The 25,948-nt window shown below is 38.4% G+C and overlaps 1 protein-coding gene across 7 annotated transcripts in view; it reads left to right on the top strand.

Annotated features, from left to right (window-relative positions):
* LOC127638926 (splicing regulator ARVCF-like) overlaps nt 1-25,948 on the top strand; it is a 240,378-nt gene that overhangs the window by 82,730 nt on the left and 131,700 nt on the right. For 6 of the 7 annotated variants that reach the window (XM_052120700.1, XM_052120692.1, XM_052120709.1 and 3 more), the window contains 3 exons: nt 121-232; nt 7,310-7,414; nt 9,191-9,447. In XM_052120700.1, coding sequence (XP_051976660.1) covers nt 9,235-9,447 — 213 coding nt within the window. In that variant the 5' untranslated portion in view covers nt 121-232; nt 7,310-7,414; nt 9,191-9,234. Of the gene's footprint in view, nt 1-120; nt 233-7,309; nt 7,415-9,190; nt 9,448-25,069; nt 25,512-25,948 lie in introns of those variants that run through there. The other variant, XM_052120742.1, reaches the window with a different exon arrangement.

Below are 25,948 nucleotides of genomic sequence, written 5' to 3'. Positions count from 1 at the left end.
CCGCAGCATTTCACAGTTGTAATATGTAAATAAACCTGCTAACGATGCAGCATGGATTGCTACAACAGCATGTGTTTGATGCGTCTCAACTTGTGTGTTGTCATCTTGTTCTCTTTGCAGCCTCTGTGTCAAGCAGAAGTTATTGGGAGGAGAGCTCCGGTTCCAGTCTGCCCACTCTAACAGCCTTAACCCCACGTACACTCGCTCACCAACAGCCTAGCCAACATCTAAGGTACCCATCCAACCTTCTGTCTAGCTCTCTCTCTCCTTCTTTTCTCCACTCATTTTGCCTGTTGTACCACTGTGTCCATTCATCACCATCAGACACTATCAAAATATACTACTTAAAGATGAACAATTGATGTGAATGTTATTTCTTTCTGATTGCAGTTAAGTCCTGACCATAATATAGTTGATTTAAGCCTATATAATAAAGCAATGGCATGTACTAAAGGAATAATTCACTCAAACATGTAGAAGATTAATTGAAAAAAAAAAGCCCTTGCCATGCAACGATAGTGATCAGGGGTCAAGCTCGTAAAAAGAAAGAAAAAAGCACCGTAAATGTATTATAAAGGTAGTTCATACTACTTGTGTGCTACATTCCAAGTTTCTGAAGCAAAACAACACATTTGTTCTGATCTTGCCCTTCCCCAAAGCTTTCATCTAGAAAATTCAAGATTTACAAATTCAACAATTGTGTTTTTCGTTAGGTAGTACGCATTAATGAACCAACGTTGACATCAGTGACATCAACAAGCCATTTTTTAATCTTAACGAAGGCTAGACGTGAACAATGTTGGAGATGACTTCAATTTCAGTCTGTTCCTCGCAAAAACCTTTTGCATGATTCCAGATGACTTGGGAAATAGTACAAGAGTCGTGTGGACTACTTTTATGGTGTCCCCTTTTTTGAGCTTGACAGCCTCTCAGAATTCCAATGAATATTTGTGTTTGTTTGGAAGACATTGACTCATTTCTCTCTTTCCCGTTTGCTGCCCTCTTTGTTCTCTATATTCTCCTCTTTATGTATATTGGATTGGTGGAGATTATGAATAATTCAGCATGATATGTGTAAAACTCTTTGTAAATAAATACAATAAGAATGTGTCCTCTCTGAGAGGCAGCACAGCATGGCATTCCTTTGATATGTTTTGCTGTACTCTAAACATACCATGTTATTTGAAGACTTTTGTCATGGAACCTAAATGCAGCTGTGTGCATGTGCTGTTGCTGAGAGCCTCCTCACATCTTAAGTAACTGCAAAGAAAGAACAAAAAGAGGAAAAAAGCATGTGGTAAACAACTGGCTATATTTCTCCCCGTCTTCCTTATGCTACACAAACTTATCATCGCTTTAATGGTTTTAAGTGGAAAACGATTTGAATCAATGACAATATAATTTTTCCACACAATTTTCTAAGCCAAACCTGAATTATTCATTTAAAAATACATTATTAATAAAAACAAAAAGTTACTTGCAGCCTTAGTCTGATGTATCCTATCCTTGATACCACAAGATGCAATAGATCTTCTTAAAGGTGACATTTCAGTGCCACTGTTTTAAAACTCTCGTTTTAAAACTCAAACCATTGGTAGACAAACATACTGTCCCAGCCTGAACTTACACAGTTGGTCGAGCCATCGGTTAGAGAAAATCTGCATTTTAATGGTTGTGCAGTCTGACGCAGCCACAATGGCTTGACAAATTGTACATGTTTTGGGCGGGAATATCTTTGAACAAACGGTTAAAGATTTTATTTTGCAATTCCATTTGGTGACGCTGGTTGCACATTAATTACACCTCAGCTTTAACGTTGAAAAAATGGCAAACTTTACCTTTTAAGATGAAACCGCGAATGCTCATCATTTACTCACCCTCATGCCGTCCCAGATGTGTAAATTTTTTTTCTTCTACTTTACACAAGTTAAGATTTTTTGAGGAATATTTCAGCTCTGTAGGTCCATACAATGCAAGTGAATGGGTGCCAAAATTTGGATGCTCCACAAAGGCATCATAAAAGTAATCCATATGACTCCAGTGGTTAAATCCATATCTTCAGAAGTGATATGATAGGTGTGGGTGAGAAACAGGTCAATATTTAAGTTATTTTTTGCTAGAAGTAGGGGGTGATTTTTTTATATATATATATATATATAAGAACTTAATATCTTAATTTGAGTGAAAAAAGTCATACACATCTTGGATGGCATAAGGGTGAGTAAATGATGAAGTCTTTTTGGTGAACTATTCCTTTAAGGAGCTACTCTATATTAATTGCTTACAATAGAGGATGATCTTGCCTTGCAAAGCCTTCTGGTTACCCGTTGTCATGCATTTTGACTACGGAGTACCATCTAGTTGCATGTGTGCAAATAGATGGCCCACTCTAATCGCAGATGTTATTGATTACTTTGTAGTTTAGTTCCACATTATTTCTGTGTGTTAAGCTGGAAAATGTTGGTATCTGTGGACATTTACACATTGTAAATAGGGTTAATGTGAAGTAAGGCTCCCACGCACCCACTCCATGGCAAAGCAGGGAGAACTATAACATACTGACTTTTTATACCAGTGATTTTTCATTTCCTTTCAGGGTTCACCTTTTGGCACTCCTTGTGCTTGGAACAAAATATTTTAGATTACAGAGAAGCCTGTTGTTCATTATAAGAACTGTGACATATACTGCAGCGTGGCTCAACCTCTGAGGCTTTTAATGTCCCTTTGTTTGAATCAGAGTGATTGAACTTAATGCAGTGGTTCTCGACCTTTATTTGATGAATGTCCCCAACTACAGTGTGGTGATGTAGAATTCTGTGCCGAATTCAAATGGTTTCCATTTCTCACGCCTTGCTTCTCACTGATAATCACAAAGCTGAGCTTGAGCTTTAAGATTCTTTGTGGTCACGCTGCTCTGTCCATTGAGCCGAGTCCATCTACAGAGACACGCTGTGTATTTTACGCCGCTAAACCAGATACTTCATATGCGTCGCTAGACTTCAAAATCAGATGAACCGTGGTACAAATGCGTACCAACCCGTATAACTGAGAACCAACTGATATACTCCAAGTCTAGATAAACATTTTAATGCAAAGAGGAACTTATCGATAGATTGAGTTATTATAACTGATAAATAGCCCCCTACATATTTGCTCTCAGCGTCTTTTAGAGGTAAAATAGGAGCATGTGTTCTTAAGAGACCTACACAAAACTGATCACTGAACAGCATTAAATGGTAATTCCCATTATTACATTATGGACCCTTCACAAACAGATGGGCCTCAGGTGGAGCTGGGCAAGTAATTTATTTATGTTGGACCTCTAACCCTCAGAGAAATTAGAGGGTTTATCTCTTAGAAGTGGAGATTTTCTGGGGATAATGAAGTTAGACCATTCACCAGTTGGAGGTGTTTCTCTTAGTAATTAAATGTCTAGTTGACCCCTCCCTCCTGTTCTAAAACCTAAAGTTGTCTACTGAGGAAGCGTTTTAAGGCATTAATGGTTCGCTCTTGACACAAATACTATAGACCCATTTCACATTTCTGGGTTTGAAATGCAGAAGGGAAGTGTAGCAGGCTAAACTACCATAGCGGTGAATAAGACCACAGCAAAAAAATTATAATTTGCGTTCCCATGTGCTCCAACAGTAAATTAAAAAAAAATCAATAGTCTAATTTAATGTTTACTATTGTGTTTCCATTTATTAATTTTTTCAACAATATTTGTATGTGCCATTTATTTTTTGCTTATTGGAGTATCATGCTGTTAGCTTAGCTATATGCTACCATCAAACTCGATTTAGTCAAGTAGGCAGAGCACTGTTTGTATGACACCCAAAGATTGCTGATTCCAAATCAGTTACTTATGAGGTTCCATTATGATTAGGAAGCTGCCTTAGAAGGCTTTTGCCTGTGTAGACCATAGGCACCAAGGCACCAAGTTTTCAGAAAAGCTCATAGCTGTTTCCAAAGCTCCTATTGTTCTAATAAACAATAATAATCTGGGTTGAGGTGTGCAGCGCTGTTCACTGTAAACACAATTGTCACAATATTTTCTCACCTTAACTGAAGTGAGATTAATGTTACCTGTCTCTGGTCAAATACTGTAGGAGTTCCACAATGACTGATGGATTTTCTGTGTAGGGGTTTTCAAGTAAATACTTTCAAATGCACTGCTGTATTTCGTCTCTTGAACAACGCAGAAAGCACTGGCTGCATTTGTAAATTATTACAGAGCTATTTTTAGCACTGTCTGTTTATGCTGCAACATATTTATCTGCAAGAAAAAACACTGCCAGCACAAGCACAGTTCTTATTATTCGCCTTAAAGTCAGGAAGTAAGAGCCAGTTCCACCATTATTAATAACTTCTATTAGTGTCTTTGTGGATTTGGATGTGTGCTTTGGGTCATTGTTGTGCTGAAAGGTGAACTTCCTCTTCAGCTTTCTAATGGACGCCTGAAGGTTTTGTGCCAAAATTGCCTGGTATTTGGAACTGTTCATAATTCCCTCCACTCTGACTAAGGCCCCGGTTCCAGCTGAAGGAAAACAGCCCCAAAGCATGATGCTGCCACCACCATGCTTCTCTGTGGGTATGGTGTTCTTTGGGTGATGTGCAGTGTTGTATTTGCGCCAAACATACTTTTTGGAATTATGGCCAAAATGTTCAACCTTGGTTTCATCAGACCATAACACATTTTCTCACGTGCTTTCGGGAGACTTGATGTTTGTTTTTGCAAACTTCAGCCGGGCTTGGATGTTTTTCTTTTTAAGAAAAGGCTTCCGTCTTGCCACCCTACCCCATAGTCCATTCATATGAAGAATATGGGAGATTGTTGTCACATGTAGCACACAGCCAGTACTTGCCAGAAATTCCTGCAGTTACTTTAATGTTGCTTTAGGCCTTTTGGAAGCCTCCCTGACCAGTTTTCTTCTCGTCTTTTCATACATTTTGGAGGGACATCCAGTTATTGGTTATGTCTCTGTTGTGCCATATTTTCTCCACTTGATGATGACTGTCTTCACTGTGTTCCATGGTATATCTAATGCTTTGGAAATTATTTTGTACCCTTCTCCTGACTGATATCTTTCAACAATGAGATCCCTCAGATGCTTTGGAAGCTCTCTGCGGACCATGGCTTTTGCTCTGAGATGCAACGTCAGGAAAATCCTACTAGAACAGCTGAACTTTATTTGTGATTAATCAGAGTCACTTTAAATGATGGCAGGTGTGTAATGACTTCTATTTAACATGAGTTTGAATGTGATTGGTTAATTCTAAACACAGCCACATCCCCAGTTATAAGTTATAAACACTTATGCAACCAGGATATTGTAAGGTTTTATTTTTCCCCCACGAAGATTTCAGTTTGTTTTTCAATTTAATTTTCACATTATAGGTCACATTAAAAGTGGAAAAAGTTCTGACATGATTTATCTTTGTCTCATTCTTTTACATCACAAAACCTGACATTTTAACAGGGGTGTGTAGACATTTTATATCCACTGTACAGTTTCCAGCCTCAGTTTGAATGGGCATGAGACCTCTGCTGTAATCCATCATTGTTAAAATGCTGTGGAATCATTAGTTTAAATAAACATACTTCCATGTCAGTTTATTCATATTGCCCAGATTACATTAATACAATGTACAGATGAGATATCACTGCCTGTACAGTTAACTGACAATGTACCTTTATTATTTCTACAAACTCTTTATCAAATCAAGTACTGCTCAAAATTCCAAACGAGGCCTGAGATTCTTCAGATACTCTCAGAACATTCTTTGGCCTTTTTAAGCATGGTTCAATGACCAATGGTCTTGATAAGTGCAGTGGGTATGTCTAACATGCCTGTCATTCTCCTGCTGTTACTCACAAAGAAACCATTTCCCATCAGCCTCTGTACTCCCTGAAATAAGAAGAATGGGAAAGGCAGCTTCTGTAATTGTACAGTAGGGGTTCATCATCGTAAACGTCTCCTCATCATAGCTCAGTTAATCCCATGATGAGTGCTATTTATAATTGGTTTTAAATGGGGTTTGGGCAAAATACTGTGGTGCAACCTCTTGGCATCCCAATTTTCTTTATGACAGAAATTTTGGAAATTTCAATTGCTATAACGATAAAGCAATTCAGAATTAGTATTACATTTTAAAATTGTGAATTGGATGTCATAGTGATGCTAGGCAAGTGGCTCTTGCCTAGCATCACTATTGCTATTGCACATTTTTAGGGTTAGGTTATGTTCTGTTGGGGTTTTGTTCAAATCCCTAACTCTAAGTATTAATCTTTGTTGCATATCTTGTCCTGCACAGTTTTTGCTATGGACATGAACATTAAATTTGGCAGTTTGTTAAGATGTGTGCTAAAATCTCATAGATTTTCAATGAAGGAGAGATCCAGAACATTTCTAACTTCAGAAAGTAAAGCCTGAAATATAAAAATCTAGTTAGAAATGCATGTTAAAAAATAAACACTAATCCCTCTAAATCAGATTTTCCTTTAAGGAGACACCAACTGGTAACAGGCTAAATGATATTTGAAATTATCCATGTAATCAGATCTAACACTTCATATCTCACAGATAATGGAAATTATAAAATGATTGGCACAGTTTTTCATTGATTTTTTTGCATTTGGTTTTTATGATAATCTTTCTTTTCATTTATCTAGCTGATAAGAGTAAACACAATGCGAGTAATTTTCCTCTGTAGACGCAGGAGAGAACAGCAGAGGTCTGCCCTCCTCCCTCTGCTAAACCTTATATAGTCTCTCTTATATCTAAAACAAGACTGTAATACAATGCCTTGCTGTTCAAGCTGTGTCAGAATGCCCCGTAAGATAAATAAATGATCAGCCAGAAACAAACATCAAAGGCTGTGTGTGTACTGTGCTATGCTTTAAAGGGAATAGGGCCTTCACACCCACTGATCCAGAGAGAACAGTGTGTTTGTGTTGGTGAGTGTGTGTCTTTTTGTGGTTTTGTTTTAACAGAGAATTAAAATAACATATTTGTAAATTTCTTACTACATATGAATTTGCACCAGCCCTATTTTCCCACCCATACTCAATCAGGGACCGTCGGTCTCCTTACACTTGTACCCAGATGGCCCCGTCCAATCTTCTTTTCTCAAAAACTTGATGAGTGAGGTTTCAATACTCATTTATCACTCTCTAGCACCTTCTCATTCATTTATTTGTATGTATTCTGGTGGAACCCCCAGAGCCAGTGCAGTATTTTGCCTATTTTGTTTATAATGTATGATCTAACCTATGATTTCTTCTCTGTATCTTTCTTTTCCTCTGCAGCCCTCTCTGTCTCTTGCTCTCCCCTCGCCGCTGGGCACATCTTCTCCAGCCTGTGCTTCCAGGGGGATGTCTGTCCTCTAACTGCCTCTCTCTCCAATAACTGAGGTGTGTATGCTGGTGAACTGTGTGTGAACCGTGCCTCAAGTTTAAACTCTGTTTTTGTTCTGCATTCTCTCTATGAAGCTGTCACTCTCCACATTTTATCACCTTTGGTTATGGAAGCAAAGACTTGGCCAGTTGTGTGTAGCATGAATAATATTGCCATGGTGATTGAGAGTGCAGCATGCATATGTGTATTGTATTGGAGTGTGGTGAACTTGGTTTGGAACTACTGTGAGTGTGAAGTGTGTGTTTGCTCCATATGCATGCTAGTGTTGGCCTTTATAGTTGTTACCAGTGTTGGGGAAGCTGCTTTGAGTGAGCTAAACAGTAGTCAAATTACTCTTTGGAAAAAGTAGTTCACTGCACTTCAAGCTAATGACAAAATGGTTTCTAAAAACATTGAAGTGATTACTGGGGACAATATATTTTATTTATAGTTTTCCAATAGTATTATAATTTTATCAAAGCCATATTTTGACACAAAAACAGCTACAAATATGAGAATAAATGAGGTAACTGTTCATAATTTATGTATTAACCCAAGTTATTTTAGAGACAATATATTATGAAAAGCATCACATTCATAATGAATGGGAGAGATAACACGGAATATAATGTCTGTAAGAATGGAAGTCCCACATTATATTAAAAGAGCCAATCACCTTTTTCATAGAAGAAGCCAGAAGTGTACTAGCCCACAAAATTAGCCTTGGTTTTCCCAAGGTTGTTTTTCTCCATTAACCAACATCTTATGGAGTTTGCCTCCATTACAAGTCAAGGTTTGCCTTTGGCTTGCTCAGTGGGGGTTTAAATAAAAATACTATTTACTTGAGGCACAATCTACAATCACATGTTTATCAAATTGCACAATGATGACTAAGACATTACAGCTTTGTTTTCTGTTATAGCATAATTTCCTGTATAGCTGCTTTGAAATATAGTGCTATACAAATAAGAATAATTTGATTTGACTAGAGTCGTCGCTTGTCAGTTTAATCGAGAACACGCACGCGCATTAGCTAGACAAGCCAAAAAATTTTTTTCAATTTGTTTTGTAAAGAAGCACAAAAAAGATTTTATTGCTGATTTTAAATATGTTAATGGATCGTAGTCTTTTCTTGACCAACTGTTTTGGAGATTTCACTCTCTCCCCATTCCAGTAGATCGATAGAAAATTGTATCCATATGAAATAGCCTCCCGATAGCATTACGAACATGACTGCCAAGTGCCCCGATTGCCCCCGATAATATAGTTATTTGGCTATAAAAAGAAAACACATTGACTCAAATCGTAACTGTCCGAGTAAACAGATTCAGTTTCTGTATCGTGACCGGTCAACCGCGTAGCTTTCCTAAGTATACTCCATTGACCCTGAGTGCAGATGGATGCATTCAATGCATGCATACTATGACTGCTTTGTGATAGTCTTTTAATAGTGTCAATGGCCAGAGCATGCACCAACAATGCGCACAGACGATGACCACGTCAGCGGATCAAAACATTGTTGGAAAAGCTACACTATTTTGAAATCATCTGAACTTCTGTCACACTAAAATTAGTAACATTGCTAATTCTATTTACTCCCAACACTGGTTTTTACAGGAATTATTTTTTTTTTTAAATGTCGTACAAGCTGCAATGCATGTACAGAGTACAATGCAACTTGTCAGGCCGCAGCATGTGGTACTTGGATGTTGTATTTTTAACACCTCAGCTTTTTGGATTACATAGAATGAAATGGTTCTTTCTTTTGCCCTGGCTCCTTCTCTCTCCCCCAGTTATTCCCTCTAGTAACCAGCAAATAATTTTGGGCACTGCTACTATGGAAGACTATGACGTGCCATCAGCCGCCAGTATCATGGCCTCAGTCAAACAGCAGGAGGCGCGATTAGAGTGTCTGACCAGGGCCCTTGAAGAGGAACGCCGCAATGGCTCCCTGCAGCTGGAACGTAGCAAGCTGCCCTCTGATAGGTTGGCGGGTGGCAGCACTGGTGTGAGCAACCAACCGCCGGCCTGGCAGCAGATGGTCATGCAGGTAAACCTTTCCAGCTTGGCCAACCGTGTGGCAGTCAATGGAAAAATCAGCCCCATACTACTCGTGTAAACTAATGCTGATGCCACTTCATATCCATTGTTTTCATTAAATCAGTCCATCTGAAACTAAATGAATGGGAGTAAAAGGTGGTGTATCTAATTTTGGCTTCACTTTACTCTGATTCATGTCAGTGTGTCATGGCTGCTTGAGCTCTGTTTGGCTGTGCTTTTGAGATATTGCTCTAGGTGTGTTGTCCTGCAGTTACTCATTATCTACTCCCAGGACAATCTTCATGCCGTTCCCTCCTGTATCTTCTCTTCCCATCTTGTCCCACTTGTCCCTTTCTCCGCCATCTGCTTCCTTGTTTCATTTCAAAGACCTTTCTGATTGCTCCCTCAGTGTGCTTCCCAAACATCTCTTTGAAGGTCGCCTTAATACCTTATCAGACTCAAATCTGCATTTTAAAAGTTTGTCAGGCTAAAATTAAAATTTGTCTTTTTATTATTCTGTGTAAGTGCTTTAGTTTGACCTTTACCAGTCCAATTTTTTTTTGTGTCATATACTTGGTTGATATATTGTGTTTTGATCAACCAGTTACAATATTGTGGTTCACAAGAATGAACTCCAGAAATGCTTTTTTATACACAGTTGAATCTGGTTTCCTTGGTGTGCACCCAAGTTCAGAAGAGGTCAATTAAACTAATCAGATGATTCGAAACTTCACAGCCAACTGAGCTTGGGTCTACACCAAAAGCTTTAGTGTGAAAGCAACATTAGGTTGTATAAGTTGCTGATGGGAAATGAGGCTGATGAAAACGGATAGTAGCTGATATCGCAGTGTTGTCGCAGCTATTACTGATTGACTAGATAAAGGTCAGAATTCATTTTGGATGGGCTGCATTGTTCCTTCGTCTTAATGATGACTTATTTTGACTTTTAACTGGATGTTTTTTTCCACGTGACTGATTGAGATTTCTGTGTGTTGTACAACTAATGTGAAAAAGAGAAGTCAGTGAAATGTCAGTTTAAATCTCTCAGAAAAAGGCTGTCACCCCTCAAGTCCTACACTCTGATAATCTGCCTCTGCCATTATTTGTTTGGCCTGCCTGATGGCCTCTCCTGCCCATAAAGCCTTTACTTCTAAGATTTTCTTCTCTATGCCTAACATGACAGCTTGAAAATTAGCTTTCCCCTTTTACATGTAGGTTTCTGTCAGATGTCCTCACGTGCCAGTGGATCAGTTTGCCAGAACAGGCCGTTATCTTCTGGCTAGGCTTTGCTTCAACAGCTGAGTTCTTTCTCAAGGAAAGTTTTGTTGAAAGATCACTGACTGCACATTGATTTGAATCAAAATCAGGTGAGTAATGAAGCTGATGCCATCACCGAAGTGTAAAGGAGAAGGTGACGTGTTGTAGCTGGCATGTGTTATCTAGAGTAGACCCGTGAATCTTGGGTTAGCAACTTTACTAACCTTCTGGCAGTGTTCATGACACAGTTTTAATGAGGTTGTTCAAAAATGTTGATGGGTGAAGCAAAGGAGCAGTGGTTTTAAAGTTAACTGAACTTGGTAATTAACATGGTAGGTTGCATTTAGGGGTTGGCAATATACCATTTAAATCGATATACTGCCCACATGGCATTTGTGCCCACAGAACTCCACAGATATTTACAGAATTGGAACGCCACCATTCACAAAGTTCTACACATACCTGTTTGTAATATTTTTGGATACTACTTCATACTTTCGTCTATCAATAAATGTGTTGTATTTTCAGTTCCATTTCACTTTTTATTTCTTATTTAGTTTTTAACATGTTTAAATCCATAGTGTGAGTGTGTGAGTGTGTGAGTGTGTGCGCGTGTGAGCGTGTGTGTGCGCGTGTGCGTGCGCATGCGCGTGTGTGCGTGCGGACAACATTTTTAATAATGTACATGTGGCTGTCTTGTCGGGCACTTCTCACAGACCTTACAGTCATCTGATCCCACAAAAGCTTAATGGGGTTATGATCCATAACACTCTTTTCCAATTATCTGATGTCTAATGTCTGTTTCTTTGCCCACTCTGACCTTTTTTTTATTTTCTGTTTCAAAAGTGGCTTTTTCTTTGCCAGTTGTCCATTTGTCTTTGTAGACTTTAGTGAACACTTTTGTATGAAATCTTAATTTTTTTGGCAATTTTCATGCCTTCATTCCTCAAAACAATGTCAAACAAAACTGACGAGTTTCTAGAGAAAGCCGTTTCTTTTTTGACATTTTTGACTTGATATTGGCCTTAAGACATGCCAGTCTATTGCATACTATGGCAACTTAAAAGCAAACACAAAGACAATGTTAAGCTTAATTTAACAAATCAAATAGCTTTCAACTGTGTTTGATATAATGGCAAGTGATTTTCTGGTACCAAATTATAAATTTAGCATGATTATGCAAGAATAAGGTGTTGGAGGGATGGCTGCTGGAAATAGGGTCTGTTTAGGTTTGATCAAAAATTACTTTTTCAAATAGTGATGGTGATGTTTTTTACATAAATAATGTCCTGACTATACTTTGTGATCATTTGAATGCCACTTTGGTGAATTAAAGTACCTATTTCCTTCCGAAACAGCAAAATCTGTACATTATTCCAAACTTTTGGCCACCAGTGTATAAATATAAATATATATATATATATATATATATATATATATATATATAGATATAGATATATATATATATTAGATATAAAAAAGCAGTGCAGGTACACCTTATTTACAATTTATGTCTTGTATCTCTTAGATTTTCATGCACAGACACGTTGTCTCTGTTTTGGGAGGTGGATCAAGTGTTAATGGATTTGATTCCAAAACAAAGAAAGGGCACATCTCATTCAGTACTTCATCTTCAGTCTGTTTACTGGGGAGACATTGATTTATTTTGTTATTTAGCCTTTATAATTCTCCACAATACCGAATAGGTCACAGGCTGAAAAAGTGGCACAATAGGGCTGTCAATGGCAGACCTTGTATCTTTCACATCGAATCTGACGTAGACAGCTTTTTTTTTTTTAAAGCATTCTTAACTGTCCTAAATGTAAGCAACACTCCGGGATAATGACCTGAGGCAGTATGCGGAACATCACAGCTACTTCACCCATTGTTCCATCCTGGAATCTAGAACATTATTTGAAATTCAGACAGCGTGCCTTGAAGTTGGTTGCTGTAGCTGAACGTTGCTAGCCCTGTCTAAATGTTTTGAAAAGTCTGAAAGGCTTGTGGAGAGCTTTGGAGGAACAGTGGTATCTTTGATCTGGAATGTCCATGCTAAGACATACAGGACTGATATAATTCAGCACTGCTCAGGTCCCTTAGTCTTAGCCGCAACACACAAGGAAGCAACCAAGTCTTTGCAGATACATCCCTCTCTGCTGGCAAAGCCTGGGAGGCCCACAGTCTTGTAAATCACCTGCTTAACAATGACTTTCTCACCCTCCTCCTACACACATTATTCAATGATACCACCTTCCTTTCAGTGCCATTAGAAAAAGTCAAACCTCCTGTAAAACTATCATTAAACCAGTATGAAACTGCCTGCATTGCTTATTTTCTCTTTTACACATCTCACATTGCTTTTTCTGCTCACTCATATACGAACACATAGTGATAACAGTATTTTATCACTATGTGTTAATCAACAGTTTCTACTTAAATATTCTTCCAAAATTGGTGGCTGCAAAATATATCTTAAACGCATAGAATATTATTTAAAATGTTCACTGTTACTTCAGTGACTGACTGTGCAAATCCCTCTATCTTATATGACAGTGGGCATTGTGCAAATCCCTCTATCTTACACAGTCAGGGTCGGCGCCACGAGGGGGCCCCAGGGGGCCTGGCCCGGCCACCTAGGTCACTATGCCCCCTCACCTCTGGTCAGCACACCACCCTGCCTCGGAATGCGATTTCAGCCGCTGAGTCTCAGCAACAGGCAGGCTTCCACTGTGCCCTCTTATTCCTGACATATTATAATTAACTACATCTATATATATATATATATTTTTTTTTTTTTTTTAAACTATTTTGTAAATTAATTTTGTTTTATCATGATTAAATCAGCTTTGCAACTAGGAGACTTCTCTCTGAACATCACAAAGTATTTGAAGTGTTTTGTCCGCACTTAAACTCGCTGTCACATTCGTGTCCTCTACCGCTATGTGTGAGAACTCACTCTGTGCTCAAGAACGTTTTCACGGACAACAGACGAGCAATGAACCACACTAGGGTGACCACCGGGACTGTCCCTACATTCTGCGTGTCAGTCCCGAAATTGGAAGCTTTCCCGCAAGCAATAAGCAGTGTCCCGCATTTCAATTTTGTCTGTATTATCTTTTTTTTATTATTATTATTTCGGCATCATTTTATTTCATCGTCCTTTAATTACAAATTCACTATAAAAAAAGTTAATAAGAAAACACTGAACATGCGAGAGCGGGAAAACGCTGGGAAAAAAAACTGCAACAGAAAAATGGGTCTATCCGTAGCTCCTGAGAAGAAAATGTTTCTTTGTTCGTATAGTAAATAATTGTAGAAAATATATAAACATGGTTAAAACCAGTTACAGGTGACGCTAAAAAAGGAGAGTGCATGGTATGCCACCAAAGTTTCACATTTAACATCACTGCAAAAATACATCTAATATAAAAATCAATATTTATTCACCTAATACAATAATAGTAAATTATCTCTCCCGCATTGTTCCGCAAAATCAGGTCTGCTGACCTGCAACAGAGCAATAGCCAGGTAGTCACCCTAAACCACACCCTTAAGGCTCAGCTCGTGCAACTTGCATTTGAGTGGGACCTTACAAAAAAAATACGCAACAAATGGAAAGACCTTGTTCTAAGGAAGTTTAACACTTCTACTCCTCGACTGCAGCTTTCTAAAGGTAGGATGTGTTTTTGCTTTTTTGTCTTTGTTACTGATTGATTATATAGCCAGTTCTGGTCCTTATTATTTATGAGAATGCTGTAGGTAGCGTTGCTCTGTATCGTCGCGTCGGTTAGATGATACAAGGCATGATGGTTGTTGTTGTTTTTTTAATTAAAAGTGCGTGTAGTATTATTATTATTATTATTATTATTATTATTATTATTATTATTATTATTGAGGGTGGGAGAGGTAGGCCCCCCCAGTGACACATCGAGGCTCCCTCGTTCCGTATGTCCTGGCGCCGACCCTGTACCCTGTGTCCTAAAAAGGCACTTTGTAACATGTTTCCAGAGATGAGCAATTTGTCAATCCACAGAATTAATTAATTGAGACAATCGCAATGAGACGTCGCAATGAGTTGAGTTGGAAACCGTATCAATGGTTTGTTGTGAGAGAGGGTGATATGTGATAATCATAAGCACACACATGTCCTTAGTAAGATCAGACATGAGGTGTTTGGAAGCCTCAGAAAGCTGCTTGAAAAGTTATCTTCTAGATCACAATTCTCAATGGGAATTGCGGGGTGGAACAGCAAGCAGGCACAGTCCCGTGAAACAGCTGTGGATGAGTGACAGAGAAGTGGAGCATGCATCTGATAGCTTTTTGAAGGGGTTTGCCCAAGCTACCTTAGAGAACAGTGCCATTCTAGGCAGTTACCATTAGTATATCGCAATAAAATTAGAATGGTAACATTTTAAATTTAGGGTGTATATGTTAACATTAGTTAATGCATAAGGTATCATGAACTAACAATGAACAACAATATTTTACTGCATCTTTGAATCTTGGTTAATGTTAAAATATGAATGTACAGTTGTTCATTGTCAGTGCATGTTAGTTCATAGTGCTTTTACTAATGTTAACAAATATCACTTTTAATGTTTAAAATAGTATATATAGAAATTAACATGAACCAAGATTAATAATTTATTATTCTTGTTAATGATTGGATTAACTAATATTGACATATACAACCATATTGTAAACCGTTACCTGTTACCATTGTAATCCTGTGAGTAATCCCTATTTTTACAAAATGTAACCGTATACCGGTAATCTGATTGTTTTTTTTTCTTTAACAAACAGAATAAAGGTACCTTTTTTGTATCCAAGTATTCCGTTACTCCCAAATAAGCCAATAAGTGTTTAGATATGTCTGCAAAGAGGAACCTGCACATGTGTTCCAGTGAAGGACAAGACCTCTTAGTGAGAAGTGGGAATAGTTGCATTCTTTGTATTCAGAGCAGCTGCTAGTGCCCTCAGCTATTCATATTCTACAGAGGGCTGTTCAAACCTCTCACATCTCCATTCCCTAATCCATCAAATAATTAATCCTCTAGTGAGCTTTTCATTTTTCCTTTCTCACTCAGGAATGAAAAAGGTTGTGCCAGAGTGTTGTAATCCAAGGACTGGGCAGTATAGAAAGCCTCTTGATGATATTCAATGTGTATACTGACACTTATCTCTGAAAATTATAATGGCTTAAATTTTTTTTTTTTTTTTTTCTTTCTTTTCTTATTTTAAATCATAAGTAACCATAATATGAACCAAACTGTCAAGTAGCTTCATCATAAAACAAAAATTGCTGTCTGATCACTGAATAAAGATGCAGATTAAAAGGTCTGGGGGGATTTTTGTTTAAATTTTGCATAGTGGAAAAAAAGTGCAAGTGGAGAGTGAATTAAAAGCCAGAAAAACACAATGTGCAATGCAAGAGTAGTGTTGGTCCGGCTTTAATTCACCCCTGACTTTTTCACTAAAAGTTTAAAAATAAAAATACATCTTTATTAAGTGTGCCGGCCCTATTTTTTCTTTTTTTCTTTTTGGCTTTACACATCTTAAGTGGTATAAGTAGATTCAAAATGTTAAATGCAAGTAGTAAAATACAGTAAAATGAATACTATGGATTCGGACATACTACTGGTTTTTGGCATGCTATTTAGTAGAGAAGTATGGATATTTGGATGCAGGTATGGTCTGGTGGTGATGTAAAGTGACATCCACAGTTAAACTATTACAAGATGTACCAATGAATTCTATGAAACAATGTTTTTAGACACTTTGTTCTTAGTAGACAACATAAAAGCATAATAACCTATATTTTTTAAATAAAATAATTCAAAATGATTTTAGGGTACAATGAGGCTAAAGGCCCCACGGGGTAAAAGGCTCCATTGATTTTATTTTCTCCCAAAACACTAAATAGCAACAAAAACTACCACAGCACTTACCTTAACACCTGTTTGACACTGTGAACTGCAAAATTTTCCTGATCCATGATCTTTACGTGTGGTGCCTAAAGGTTGATTTTTAGGCAATTTGAAGGCATATATTAAACACATTGTTTTTCTTACAGTATGTATTGTGAATAGATTTGTTGTGAAATTTTTTTGAAGTGGTCTCAAATTGAATACTCCAATCATAATAGAGATTAGTTTATAGAATACTTTAGATGTAATAAAATGACAAATGTGTTTGAAGTTAACAGGAAATTGTTGAATTATTCCTGAAGTAGTTATTTTGAGTAAGCATCATCTTAATTTGTCACTCAAAAAAGCATCTTAGTGTCTCAAAATTATTTGAATTAGTTGACAAATTGTGCCCTTTAACAATTTCCCCGGGATCTACCCGATATCACTTTATAACCCCTTGGGTCTTTTTACCCCAAGTGAGAGAGCCTTTTACCCCAAGTGTTTTTTTTTTTTTACCTTGATACATTTTGTAACCAGAAAAAAAAAATCTAAATTTCCTTAAGGGGGTGGGGTGCATCTGGCCCTGTTTTATCCTATTGCCTTTTGAGGGATTTTTTTTCTGTTCTGAATATGATTATATCGCTTCTTATAGCATTGAGAGAAATAATTCCTATCATGCATAACTGTTTGATATCCCAGTTTCTTAGCATTTAATTATACTACTTTAATGTCAAATAAATATTGGTATTATAATATTGGTAAAATAAATCATTTATATGGCATGTATTATTATACAACATTCTATTCGGGTGACCAAACGTCCTCTTTTTCCCTGACGTGTCCTTTTTTTTTAGGACCTGAACAAAGCGTCAGGCCAGGATTTAAAAATTTCCTCTAAATGTCCAGGAGATTTTTGTAGAACAACCTCTGTATGTGACCTGTTAAGCTTAAACTTGTGTGCCAATGGCAAAAAAGGTCAGAAAATACAATGAACAAGAACACATGTGATGGGAGTAACAAGCCATGAGTCTCTATTTACATATTATCCATACACTATGCGACAAGCACAAAAAATCCTGCCAAGAGAGTTTGTCACAAAAATTTGATCTTTAGGGAAGTAGGCTACACCTGTGCACAACAGGAGGACTGAAAAGTGTGAAGAATAGTATAAAAATTATTCTTTTTTTAATGACGTTTAACTGATGCCACTTAAATTACCAACTGCTGCTCACACAGTGAATTCCGGACTCATGTGTTTAAAATAAGAATCTGCTTTACGAGACCTCTGAGTCACTCTAGGAATGTGACCCCTTAACTGGGTATGTTCATATATAACTAAACAAGTCTGTGTCTCATCCTCTTATTAGGAACTTAAATTGAAACCACTTGAAGTGTGTAAAATGCACGATTACTTGAAAGAGTCATTTGGAGGATTCGAGACACTGATTTCTAATGGTGATTTATCTTCAATAAATACTGTATGCTTTAGCACCAGTTTAACAATATGAGTGTAGATGGAGTCACTTGATGCCATGCGAGGAGCGGACGTTTAGGCTTTGAGCTCTGCATACTTTGCTAGTTTTTAGTTATTTTTGTTTTATAATCTGGTGAGATTTGATACACCCTGTTACCTATTTTCACTTTGTAGTCAATATGTAAAAAAAATCAAAATCCTCGGGCTCTGGAGATATTAAAAGACACTTACATGCTCAAGCTGATACCTCTGACGGGCCTGCAGACCGGGGACTCGATTTGAATAGTGCAGCGGGAGAAGAAATCCAGCATCAACTGTCCAACATGTTTGTGATGCTGACAAAAGTTGTTGCTGACTTAGAAAATCTTGCTGTAATAAGTCGATTGATTACGGAGATGGAAACAAAATTCTCTGAGTTGGTTACGAGTCCGGCAGATGTTGAGAAGCGGATCGATTATCTGGAGTCATCGGAGAGGGAATTATCTGATAATCTGCTGACAACCAAAGTTGATTTGGAACACGTTCTTGAATAACTTGAAGATCTTGAGAATAGGAGCCACAGGAATAACATCTGAATTGTTGGAATTCCTGAGCACGAGGAGGGCAGAGATATAGTGAAATTTCTAGACTAGCTCTTCCCGAGTCCGCTCGACATAACAGGCCATAAGCAGGAAATCGAGCGTGCTCACATGGTTCCAGCTCGTTGATCGGCTGAGGGTGACAGGCCCTGATCAATCCTGGCCAAATTCCTGAGATAATCCGATAAAGTTCTTGTGTTACGCGAGGAGAGGAGCAAAGGAAAGCTTTCTTGGGAGAATCACAAAATGTTCTTGTTCCCAGACTTTGCGAATTCGACAAGTGAGAAATGTGATCGATTTAAGGAATGGAAGAAACTTTTACATCAATGGAAGATCACTTTTGCACTGACGTTCCTGGCCAAAAAGTATAACTACAAAGGATGGCTGCAAAGTATTTTTATGCCCCAAGCAAGCACTGTCCTTCATAAAAATATTGGAGTGAGTAAGCCATTTGGTGTTTCTCAGTTGAGTGTATTGACTCGCTGTACTTTGTCTGAGGAAGCTGGGCACCATTTTTGTTTTGTTTTGTGGAGTGACACTCCTTCAAGAAACTTTTGCATTGACAGCAGATCACTTTTACATTGAAGTTCCCGGTTAGTGATAAGGATGACCACAAAATATTTACATGCCTACAACAAGCAATGTCTTTTTATAGAGTTAGTGGACTGAGGAAATCATGGTGTGTTTCTTATGTGCCCTCTGAGTCAACTCGACTCGACCTGTTTCTTGTTCTCCGTTTTGTTTGTTTTGATCCATGGACTCTGAGTTTAGAGTGATAGACGCCGGTTGGCGCTGTTGTGAGTTTAATGCACACTTTTTAATTTTTTCTGTTTGTTTTGTTCGGGGGGAGTTCAGGGTTTGATTGTTGCACTAATGTTGAAATGTGGTCTTTATAATTTAGTTTTTGACACACAATTTATTTTTTGTATTATGTCAAAATGTCAAATGTTAATATGAGTGGATTATCTCTCTCCACATGAAATGTGAATGGGTTGAGGCACCCCATAAAAAGAAGGAAGGTAATGTCTTTTCTTAAACATAAGAATTATGATATAGTGTTTCTTCAAGAAACGCATGTTTTACCGCAAGAAGCTGAAACATTTTGGGATGTTATGGGGTGGACATGTTTTCTTCAGTCCTGGCTCAAGTAAGAGCAGGGGAGTCATTATATTGATAAATAAACATCTACACTTCAAATTTTACAAACAGATTAAAGATAAATTAGGGAGAGTCATTATTGTTTTAGTGAGGGCAAAGCTTGATTTTAGGCAAATATTTACGCACCCAATTCTGATGATCAGGGCTTTTTTGTAGATCTTGGAGGGATGTTGCAAGCCGCTGGCACCCCTCATAATAAAATATTGGGAGGAGACTTTAACCACTACAGTCTCTGCCTGTAGATGTCCCCCTCTCTTATTTCAAGCAATTTGATAGTATAGCAAAGTCCTTCATTTGGAATGGAAAGCATCCCAAGTTACATTTCAATAAGTTACATAGGCCGGTTGACAAATGTGGGCTAGGCCTACCCAAGATTTTGTTTTATTATTATGCATTTGATCTCAGACATTTAGCTCATTGGTCACTTCCACCTGAGAGAGCCCCTCCCTGGTTTGGAATTGAACAAAGTTCTTAAAAAGTCTTTCTAATAAACTAATTGGAGAAGTTAAGTCGCACCCTGTTATCTTGCATCTGCATGTGCTATGGACAAAAGTGTCCAGAGTGTTCAATTTAGACATTTATAAAAAAAACAATTTGCTTCGAGCATATGGCTAAACCCAAAGTTGCATATTGGTGAGTCCCCTTTCTGCTGGTCGAAGTGTATTGTGAGGGGTGTTAATAAGCTTGGTGACCTATATGAGAGTGGTGGGTTGAGATCGTTTGAAAATTTGGTCCAACATTTCAGGATTCCTAGATCTCAGTTCTTCAGGTACTTACAGCTGCGCCATCTGCTCTGTACTATTTTTGGGAGTTGCATACACCCCCCTAAAAGGGCAGATACTCTAGAAGTGGTGATTACTGCTTTTGGAAAAGGTCATGAGGCATCAGTGTATTACTCCCTGAGTCTGGGGGATGGAGCTTCAACTTCTCAAGAGATTATGGGAGAGAGATTTAAACTTGGTATTGGAGGAGGGAGTGTGGGCTAAGATTCTAAAAAACGTCATCTACATCTAGTGATTCAAGGGTGCATCTGATGCAATTTAAGATTTTGAATCGATTATATTGGACACCCTATAGATTGTATAGACTTGGTCTTAAAGACACACCCACCTGCTGGCGATGCCAATCAGAAGACGAGGACACAACCCATGTTTTTTGGGAATGCGTTAAAATACAGGAATTTTTGTTGAAGATTCAGAGAATGTGTGATGTGTTTGAAACACAATTTTCATTTTGCCCCAGACTCTGCATTTTGGATGATGTGGAGGTCATTCAATTTGGGGATAGCCACTTGAAATGTTGGGTCCTGGCCGGAGTTATGGTGGCCAGGCGAATAATTCTCAGGGGGTGGAAGATTGCTGGGTCACCCTCGTTTCGGGAGTGTTGCGGGGAGATGGGTGAGGTTGCAGAATTTGAGGAGGCGATCCATAGAAGGTTGGAAAAGTGGGATTTGTTTAATAGGAAGTGGGGTGGATATTTAGATTTTTGTGGAGGGTTCTCTGGGAGGGGCAGTGGAGAGGGATTTTTGTTATAATTGTAAGAGACCACTGTAATGTATTTCTTAATTCAGTACAGCCAAAATCGTTGTTTAAAATTTGTCAGAATCAACCCAATTAGCCCTATTATTTTTATTTATCTTTGTCTTAAAGGATTCCGATTTTCACCAAACTGTGCCAGGTGGCAAAATTTAAATGAACCGTATCCTTTTATTCCTCTCATGTTCCCCAATATCTTTTCTGTAATATTTGTGCCTGGTCTCTTACGATGTTATTAGCTGTGTGTGTGCGTGTGCGTACAAAAAATGGACTCTTTTTTTTTTTTTTTTTTTTTTTGCTCTTATGTTTATCCAGAGATTGGTGTGCGTGTCTAGATTGTCTGCCACTTACCTTATTACCGGGCCCTGCTCTATTTACACACATTCTGTAATAACAAGACTTTGATTTGAGTAGAGTAGTGGATAATTCACTTTGAGTAAGTGTATTTTTGACTCATGACACTACTTCTGAGCAGGTATGGGAACATCAGTAGGACAGACTGGAAGCAGAGGTGTGTGTGTCTGTTTTATTAAGCAGCAGTATTTCATGGTACCCATGTTAGATTTTGGCACTTTCAGTGGCTTTCTGGTTAATTTCCAACCTTGGTTGGGATGGATGGAGGAGATGGTTGGATCTCCATGGTATAAGATTCAGTGTGGTTAATGCTATATTTAACCTTCCCTTTATTGTCTTGTCTTCATCTTCTCTCACTGGGTCTCATTTACAAGATTTAATCTTTAATAAACACGAAGATTGACATATTTGTATTTGATCATGCATATCAGGTGAAATTTTATTTTCATATTTCCCAGCCTACTCTCAACCTATGAAAGGAGCGTGCTCTGATTTGTTTATTTTGTTTTCGTAGGTGTATTAACCAGAGTCAGTGCTTGTTCACATAGGTAATGCATTTAAAATTGGTCTTTGCTGTAGCCACCTTTGAAAACTTCTAATGATGAAACTCATTACACTTAGAATCTGGGAGTGCTGAAACCCCTAAGCAAACATCAGACATCCTCTTGTGCAAAATCCTTTCAAATATTCTGTGCTCATAAATATATGAATGAAACTAGAACAGTAGTGCATGGATTGAGCATCTACTGTTGCTTTTCCTTTCCTGTTCATTTCATTATCTGTGGTTGTCTTTTTCTCTGCAGTGGCCTACATCAACCTTTCCTTCATCTGTTCACCCACAGTACCTCTTCAGGCCTGGAACCACAAACACTCTGATTACTTTCACTTTATTTATCAACTCTTTTCTGTTGACATATTTTGTGCGGTTCAGCGACCACAGGGCTTCACTGTGTTCTGCATTCTGTTCAGTGTCGGACTGAGTAGTAGAAAACGGAATGGTTTTAGAATGAATTCATTTAGGCTGACTGCATATAGTTTCAGGCTGTTACCTCTATTTAAGATATGATGCTTTTTACTGTGGGCGCAGCTTTGTGCAGACAGGTGTTTGAGAAAGGATTTGTCTTTTAAGTGAGAGGCAGGCGAAAGTCCCCTTTTCCCTAGTACACCTTTGCCTGAATGGATATGGAATATCATCAGCCATGATGCTTTATTGATGTGTTATTGTCAGGGATAGGGGATATATCAGCCAGGCTGATTATTCGGCTGATATTTGAAGGTTATCAGCATCTGGGTTATTCCATGTCAAATCAACCAATAAGGGTACATTTCTAGTTTCAACATTATTTGTTCTTGATACCTTTGTTTTGTTGAACAAGAAAAACTAGCTTCATACCATGTGACCCACATTTGGAAAATAGGCAAAATTTAACAACTTTACATATGGACCCACACTGAGAGCCTCATATCTCTATGGATTTAACCATATAGGGCCTTAAATATGAAGATTCCATAAGGAAAGTTTGTTCTGAACCAGAGTTGAAGATTCTGTATACACCTGGTATTAAGATGTGTTTCCGATGTAAACAGGGTCTAAAAAGTTTGTGATTGAATCACAAAAACTACATACTGTATGAAGGTAGTAAAAAATGCATGTGACCACATCGCATTTGAGGTGTAAATGCTAATCTGTCCTGAATGCGTCCTGGACAGCAGTGAAGTGCCACCCCACACCTGCCAATCAACCATTTCAGAGCCATCCGGAAAAAAAACCATCTGAAAATTTGAAAAAGCAGATACATACATAAGCACGAGACCTTCACAGATTTGTTGCACTTTAATGTCATGCAGTAACACAGTAACGTGGTGATTGATGTATATCGTCATGAAATCAGAGACCCTCCCCTTTAAATCCGAAAACAAGTGGTAACAGGGAATGCATTTAAGCGGCAAGGTGTTTAGCGACGTGTGATCTGATCAGCCAAGAAGCACACACCAGGTCTATACAGGGTCTAAAAGGATATCAAGATATCTTTAATACTTATTGAGGCGCAGTGTTGTTGTTTTTTCTGTTTTTGGACACGATTGGCATATAAGTGTGATGAGGAGGATGGCGTGGCCAGGCTGTGACGGCTGGTGCTGAATAAGCTGATCAGGGGGAGAGCGAGATTAGGGGCGGCCGGGGGCACCGGTTTGAGAGAGAGAGAGACACACACGTGGCCGCGCTGGACGTTTGTTTATATTGGTTTTAAGTTTACCATTAATCTTTGTTTGTTCAGCTGATTCCTGCCTCCTCCTTGCCCATCCTTTATGTGTTACAGTGGTGCCGAAACCCAGGGGCATACTTTTAGAGGCTGAACAACAGCCAGAGAAAATAACAGCTTTGAGATATTAAACTTTAGCATTCAATATGTTTTATATCTGTATGTTTAATGTAATGCACTGGCATTGTACACTATTAATATAAACTTGTGTTAAGTTTCTCGACAAAATATTAAATGCAGCTTTCTGAACGGCCAGGTCCTTAGTCTCTATCGCTTACACAAGGGGCCGGCAACCTTTTTGACATGGAGAGCAATTTTTCATTTTCCTGGGTAATGGCAGTGCGCCCCTTTTTTGCAAGTATATATTTAGTACATTTTGTGTCCATTTAATGTGCAATAATTTAATGCTATTATCATTCAGTTCTACAGTGGCCCGATAAAGTATATGAACACTTAAGCCACACTCAAAAATGTATGAATGTTTTTGCACTGCAGCATATTACAAAAAAATTAAACCTACGTTGCCGCCTTCTTCATAATTCCCATATTTAATATCTACAAAAGAAAAGTTCAATACAGCAACCTTTTTTCTCACTTAACCAGCTCTGCACTCTATCCCAAAAATCATGTGAGAATTTACAAGTGAAACAAATGTTCTCCGTATTCTCTGTAAAGGAGAGAGAGAGAGAACGTGTGGATAAAAAAAAAAAAAACACATTTTGTGGAGCGTTGCCCCCCTCTCAGGGCCATGCTCTTTTGGCATGTTGGCTGGCTGGGTGGAGTCTCTCTCTAGCTCTTTCCACTCCGGCTGCTTCTGTCTGTCAGTCCCCTCCCCCTTCATTCGTCTGACCCTTGTCTGCATAAATGCTCTGTGAGGAGTGAGAGAATGAGAGTACAAAACTCTATGCTGTGAACACAGGGCAACTGTCTTCAGGGAAGCTTCTATTCACTCAAACACACACACACACACACACACACACACACCCCTCACCCTCTCCTCTACACCCATTCACCCCCCTCCTCTTTTAGTCTACCCAGAGGGGTTTTGTTCCTGGACCCGGGCAACTTCACTCCACTCTGTGTGTGAGCTGTTTTGTTTTCGCTCTCTATCTCTTTCCTCAAATTCCAGTATTTATTGAAGGACCAAATGTACTCTCATATTGGACTGTCAGGAGCATCATTATTTGCATGCGTATTCGTAGCATCCACTCAGCGACGGTGGAGGCGGGTTTTTCTCTCCCTGAGAGGATTACCAGCATGTGTTAGAGCGTGTGTGTGAGAAGGATAGAGAGAGAGAAGAGAGAGAGAGAGAGAGAGATCACGCAGGAAGACAAGAGAGACTGAGTAGTTTCGTGCATGTGGCTGTGGGGAAAGGATGGCTCTGTGGCTCTGAGCTGCCTCGGCTCTCACGGGACATACTTGCATAATAACGAACGAAACCCTGACTGACAGACAAAATTCCCATCACAAGAGAATATTTTTCTTATTTTGATTCTCCTAGAGGCTTAACTAAACAGGATTTCCATGATGCCAGCTGAAGTAAAGCAGGTCAGTTGCAGGATTCACTTGCTCTTACAAAACCTTATTCTCTTGTTTTCTCACTATTCTTGTGTTTATTTCTTTTAAAATTGTGTGTATGTGTGTGTATATATATATATATATATATATATATATATATATATATATATATATGTATATGTATATATATGTTGAATCAAAGTTTTCCTCCTGTTTGGTTGTTGTCACCCTCAGAAAGAGATTTTGTCCAAGATTTTTAGCCCCCTATAGCTCATCTATAGCTTATTTTTGGGCGTTTTGCTTTTATTTGTAGGAAAGTGGAGTTTAGACTGGAAAGTAGGGGTGAGAGAAGGGATATGAGTGGTATTGGAATATGACGCAGGTTGGACTTAAACCTGACATTGTCTATGTTTTGCTATAGAATATCCTCTCCAGAATTGAGAGCAATACTTTTGCAGTTGCATGCT

This window comes from Xyrauchen texanus, chromosome 4 (genome assembly GCF_025860055.1).
Source record: "Xyrauchen texanus isolate HMW12.3.18 chromosome 4, RBS_HiC_50CHRs, whole genome shotgun sequence".
NCBI lineage: Eukaryota > Metazoa > Chordata > Actinopteri > Cypriniformes > Catostomidae > Xyrauchen > Xyrauchen texanus.
The sequence above is the reverse complement of the archived record's forward strand: the minus strand, read 5'-3'. Positions and strand labels throughout refer to the sequence as shown.